Below are 6503 nucleotides of genomic sequence, written 5' to 3' on the forward strand. Positions count from 1 at the left end.
AATTTAACACGTACATCACCATATACATTTTTGGGGGCGCTTAATTCGAATTTGACATTATTTTTACGATTCGAAGTAGTTGTGCCCCCCCCCCCCCCGAGGCCCAATATCACTTTATGACCCAAATTTGACACGTACATCACCATATACATTTCCGAGGGCGCTGAATTCTAATTTGACATTATTTTTACGATTCGAGGCAGTTGTGCCCCCCACCCCGAGGCCCAACATAACTTTATGGCTCAAAAGTGACATGCATATCGGCATGTACATTTCCGAAGGCGCTGAATTAGAATTTGACATTATTTTTACGATTCGAAGTAGTTGTGCCCCCCCCCCCCCGAGGCCCAATATCACGTTATGACCCAAATTTGACACGTACATCACCATATACATTTCCGAGGGCGCTGAATTCGAATTTGACATTATTTTTACGATTCGAGGCGGTTGGGCCCCCCCAGGCCCAACATAACATTATGGCTCAAAAGTGACCTGCATATCGGCATGTACATATCAGAAGGCGCTGAATCAGAATTTGACATTATTTTTACGATTCGAAGCAGTTCTGACCTCCCCCCCGCCGGGGGGCCCAACATCACTTTATAGCCCAAATTTAACACGTACATCACCATATACATTTCCGAGGGCGCTGAATTCGAATTTGACATCAGTTTTACGATTAGAGGCGGTTGTGACCCCCCCCCCCCGAGGCCCCACATCACTTTATGGCTCAAAAGTGACATGCATATCGACATGTACATTTCCGAAGGCGCTGGATTCGGATTTGACATCAGTTTTACGATTAGAGCGGGTTATGTTATGATCATCCCAGCCCCCCAGGAGGTCCATCATGTTATGGCCCAAATTTAACACGTACATCACCATATACATTTTCGAGGGCTCTGAATTCGAATTAGAAATTCTTTTTATGTTTGAAAAAATGCCTCCCCCCAGCCTTTCTTCAGCTGCAAGAGGTTGTGACCAAGAACACCCCCCCCCCCAACACAACATTACTTTATGAACCAAATTTGTCATGTACACCGCCATGTATGTTTTCAAGGGTGCTAAACTGAAATTTGAAATACATTTTCCATTTAATGTGCAAGGTGACAATTTGTATTTGAGTGGGGTCCAGAACAACAAATAAGATGTGCGTGAGACTGAATATTGAGTATTGTGTTGTACCCTACCAGTCTGAGGGGGGCCCCCCATAAAATTTTCAAAATAATTCCTTGCATAGAATTTGTGTAATTGACCTTTGAATTTGAGTAGGGTCCAGCTGAAAGTACACAGAAGAGATACGCAAGAATGAAATATGACCACTGTGCTCTACTCTACTACTAGAGATGATCTCACCATTATTTTTCAAAATAATTACTTGCATAGAATTTGAGGGGGGTCTGGCACTAAATAGAAGATATACGCGAGAATGAATTTTGACCACTGTGCTGTGTTCTACGTGCCAAGGGGGTCTCACCATATTTTTTTCAGAAAAATCCCATGCATAGAATTTGAATAAATGACCTTTGAATTTGAGGAGGGTCTGGCACTAAATAGAAGATATACGCGAGAATGAATTTTGACCACTGTGCTGTGTTCTACTAATCAAGGGGGTCCTACCATATTTTTTTCAGAAAAATCCCATGCATAGAATTTGAGTAAATGCCCTTTGAATTTGAGGAGGGTCTAGCACTAAATAGAAGTAATACGCGAGAATGAATTTGGACCACTGTGCTGTGTTCTACGTGCCAAGGGGGTCCCACCATATTTTTTTCACAAGAATCCTATGCATAGAATTTGAGTAAATGACCTTTGAATTTGAGGAGGGTCTAGCACTAATAGAAGATATACGCGAGAATGAATTTTGACCACTGTGCTGTGTTCTACGTGCCAAGGGGGTCCCACCATATTTTTTTCAGAAGAATCCTATGCATAGAAATTGAGTAGATGACCTTTGAATTTGAGGAGGGTCTAGCACTAAATAGAAAATATACGCGAGAATGAATTTTGACCACTGTGCTGTGTTCTACGTGCCAAGGGGGTCCCACCATATTTTTTTCAGAAGAATCCAATGCATAGAATTTGAGTAAATGACCTTTGAATTTGAGGAGAGTCCAGCACTAAGTGGAAGATATACGCGAGAATGAATTTTGACCACTGTGGTGTGTTCTACTACTCAAGGGGGTCCCACCATATTTTTTTCAGAAAAATCCTATGCATAGAACTTGAGTAATTGAGGTTTGAATTTGAGGAGAGTATGGCAATAAATTGAAGATATACGCGAGAATGAATTTTCACCACTGTGCTGTGTTCTACTACTCAGGGGGGTCTCACCATGAAATTTTCAGAAAAATCCCATGCATAGAATTTGAGTAAATGACAATTGAATTTGAGGAGGGTCTAGCACTAAATAGAAGATATACGCGAGAATGAATTTTGACCACTGTGCTGTGTTCTGCGTGCCAAGGGGGTCCCACCATATTTTTTTCAGAAAAATCCTATGCATAGAACTTGAGTAATTGAGGTTTGAATTTGAGGAGAGTATGGCAGTAAATTGAAGATATACGCGAGAATGAATTTTCACCACTGTGCTGTGTTCTACTACTCAGGGGGGTCTCACCATGAAATTTTCAGAAAAATCCCATGCATAGAATTTGAGTAAATGACAATTGAATTTGAGGAGGGTCTAGCACTAAATAGAAGATATACGCGAGAATGAATTTTGACCACTGTGCTGTGTTCTACGTGCCAAGGGGGTCCGACCATATTTTTTTCAGAAAAATCCTATGCATAGAATTTGAGTAAATGAGCTTTGAATTTGAGGAGGGTCTAGCACTAAATAGAAGATATACGCGAGAATGAATTTTGACCACTGTGCTGTGTTCTGCGTGCCAAGGGGGTCCCACCATATTTTTTTCAGAAAAATCCTATGCATAGAACTTGAGTAATTGAGGTTTGAATTTGAGGAGAGTATGGCAATAAATTGAAGATATACGCGAGAATGAATTTTCACCACTGTGCTGTGTTCTACTACTCAGGGGGGTCTCACCATGAAATTTTCAGAAAAATCCCATGCATATTCATTCTCGCTTATATCCTCAATTTAGTGCCAGACCCTCCTCATATTCAAACCTCAATTACTCAAATTCAATGCATAGGATTTTTCTGAAAAAAAAAATGGTGGGACCCCCTTGCGTAGTAGAACACGGCACAGTGGTCCAAATTCATTCTCGAGTGTATTTCAATTTATTGCCATACTCACCTCAAATTCAAACCTCAATTACTCAAATTCTATGCATAGGATTTTTCTGAAAAAAATATGGTGGGACCCCCTTGAGTAGTAGAACACAGCACAGTGGTCAAAATTCATTCTCGCGTATATCTTCTATTAGTGCTAGACCCTCCTCAAATTCAAAGGTCATTTACTCAAATTCTATGCATAGGATTCTTGTGAAAAAAATATGGTGGGACCCCCTTGGCACGTAGAACACAGCACAGTGGTCCATGTTCAGTTTCTAAGCAGGGCAGGCAGGTGAATTTTATTTTTCTATTATGCCCTCGCTGCCTTTTGTGATGAGAATTTATCTCTATTGTTATCTTTCCGATCAGGGTACATTTTATACCTGGGTTTTACCCCCTGCTGGTTTAGGGTAAAAACATGAAATGTGCCAGCTGCAAATTTAAGGGCGTGGAAATGAGAGAGTAGGGCTGCCACTCCCACAACCCTTGCTAACTTCCAGATGTTCATTCCAAATTTGAGTTTATGTGCTTTTGACCGTCTTGGAGTGAACATCTAGTTGAAAGCACGTCCCTTCTTGAACATTGCCTTTGCAATTATATATAACTACTTGAAGTAGTATACCTACTGCCTAGTACTACTAGCAGTAGCCATCCATTAGCATAGCTAATTAAAATTAAATAAAGGTAATTAAATTTAAAACAATACAAGCGAATTTAATTTCGTTCATGGTCCTATTCGAGCCGGATATAATTTTGCATTGATCGTGTTAAATAAATAGTACACACGTATATGCAATTTATATTACAGGTAATTGGTGTATATTGGGTTGCAGCTATTGAGCTGTGAAGGCGTTTAATTTATTTATTTCTTTTGCAAAGGTATTTATTTATTATTTCTTATCGGAAACCCCACTAGTTGAGGGCGTTTCTTTGCAGATTGAATTTATTTTAGTTCCAAGTGGTGCACCAGTTGTGCATTATTATCGTTGTAGCCGTTATCAATACATCGTGAGTACATTTATTTAGTTCGTTTCGCGATTAATTTGTTTATTACAATTTATTTATTCAACGTATCTGGTTATTTTGGTGTTATTCACGCCAAATTACAAGTTTTTATTTTCGGTATCGTTGTTTATTTGAATATACAGTCCATTTCAAGATGAGTGACAATGAAACTGAATTTTCCAAGGAGAAATTTGTGAATGAAGACGATTTATTAAAATCTCCATCCTCCAATGATAACTTATCATCTGAAGATAAGAATGATAAGTCACCAGGTATTCATGTGGGAGAGATTCCATCTGATGGTAAAAAATCTCCGGAGCAAGTGCCAAAAAAGGTACTCAAATATTTACGAGAACTTTCCTCCCTATACTCGGACTTGGAAGAGGAATCTACAGTTGTTGACTCATTTACTGACTCCGAAGTTGACCAGGTAATTAATTCCGTTATTGAGACAGTGGACTCTTTGAAAATTAAATATATGGAGATCCATGAGAAATTGAAATCTCATTTAGAACCTGGTAAGTCATATGACGAAGCAATAGCTAATAAAAAGTTATTCTCTGACCTGCATCGTAGTATCAAATTTAAGCTCCTGAGACTTTTGAAACCTGCACCTCAACCTGTTAACTCAGTTTCTGATTCGGCTAGCAGTCATATTCGAGTGAAATTTCCTAAACTTGAACTGAGAACCTTTCGAGGAAAGGATGACAACTGGGTTGATTGGTCTCGAATGTATTGCTCCATGGTACACGATAAACCAAACATGTTGGTGTATGATAAACATCAAATTTTGAGAAGCAAATTGGTAGATGAGGCGGAAATTTTAGTACGCGGATATCCAATTAAAGCTGAAAATTACGAAGAGGTGTGGAAATTATTGAACGAAACTTACGGTGAGCCCGTTAAAAATATTGAAACGTTCCTCAAGGCTATCGATTCGTTAGATCCAGTCTCTAAGCATGATCTGGACCAATCCCTCCGTAATCTGATCACCAATTTCCGCTCCAACTATACAGCCATCAACCTAACATTAAAACAGCATCCAGAAATTGATGGAATGTCGTTGATATTTTCGTATTTATTCCTGAAGAAGGTTGATAAAGATACCAAGGTTGATTGGCAGAGGGAGGTTGCTAGGAAAAAGGAATATGGTTCATTTGAGCAGTTTTTGACTTATCAGAACGAGCGGTGCGGGGCTATGGAGAGGGGATCGGATGACACATCTCGAAAACGAAAACACTCTCCTCCTCCTAGCAGTGGAAAAAAGAAGTCATTTGCGCTTTCGGAAAAAAGGCAAAAACTGCAACCCAAAAAATGTGGGTTTTGTGATGGTGAGCACGAAACATTCGGATGTAAAATCTTCATAGATAAAACCCCATCAGATAGATTGAAGATGGTCAAGGAGAAGGGCCGATGTTTCCGATGTTTGAAAAAATTCATACCAGGCCATAATCGTAAATGTAAATATTTTTGTAACGTATGCAAACGTGGGCATAACCCATTGTTACATGAAGCCTTCACTAATGAAAAAACAGGTACGAATACATCGTCATATTTATCTACACCTATGCAACAAGATAGCAATCTAATCAATTCAACGTTATCTGTTGTTCACAGGTTAAACCAAGATGAGAGTTCCCAAAGTGATATGGCAGTTGGTAATGATGTTGGTAATGATGTTGGTTGTGTAGATAGCAGTCAATCATCTGCATACGTAACGATGAAAGAAGATTATCCATTATTTTCTAATAATAACTTTATTTTTTCCGTTGTTGATAATAAAACCTCTTACACGTTATCTTCTTCTTTCACAGGACCAGATTCTATGATGACTGGGGGGGTAGGAACGTTATCGAACGAGGTGTATGAGTTACTTGCCACAGCTGTAATTGAAATAAATGGCATACAGGTGCGAGCTCTGTTGGACTCCTGTAGTCAATTCAACATTATTAATTCAGATCTTGCCAGTAGGTTGAATTTAAAAACAGTAAAAAGTCGTAATCTTGTTGGAGGGGTAGGTAACTCTACAACTAAATCAACTTCCACTGTTTCTGTGTGCATAAGATCGCTAAATTCTAATTACAAATGTACAATAAATTGCATAACACTAGATGAAATTGTATCTGAAGTGCCAAGTAGGTTTTTCTCAATTGATGGCTGGAAAATGCCTAATATTCAACTCGCTGACCCTAACTTCAATATTCCAGGGCAAATCAACCTATTATTAGGCACAGGTGTTTTTTGGAACATTTTATTAC

The 6503-nt window shown here is 39.1% G+C and overlaps 1 protein-coding gene across 1 annotated transcript; it reads left to right on the forward strand.

Moving 5' to 3' along the window:
* The first annotated feature begins 4399 nt into the window (after nucleotides 1-4399).
* On the forward strand, nucleotides 4400-6041 carry LOC135843585 (uncharacterized). The gene is made up of 2 exons (XM_065361517.1): nucleotides 4400-5780; nucleotides 5863-6041. Exons 1-2 carry the CDS (start codon nucleotides 4400-4402, stop codon nucleotides 5865-5867), a joined length of 1386 nt encoding a protein of 461 aa, XP_065217589.1. The 3' UTR covers nucleotides 5868-6041.
* The last annotated feature ends 462 nt before the right edge of the window (nucleotides 6042-6503 follow it).

The sequence above is a fragment of the Planococcus citri genome, chromosome 4, assembly GCF_950023065.1.
Source record: "Planococcus citri chromosome 4, ihPlaCitr1.1, whole genome shotgun sequence".
NCBI classification, from domain to species: Eukaryota; Metazoa; Arthropoda; class Insecta; order Hemiptera; family Pseudococcidae; genus Planococcus; species Planococcus citri.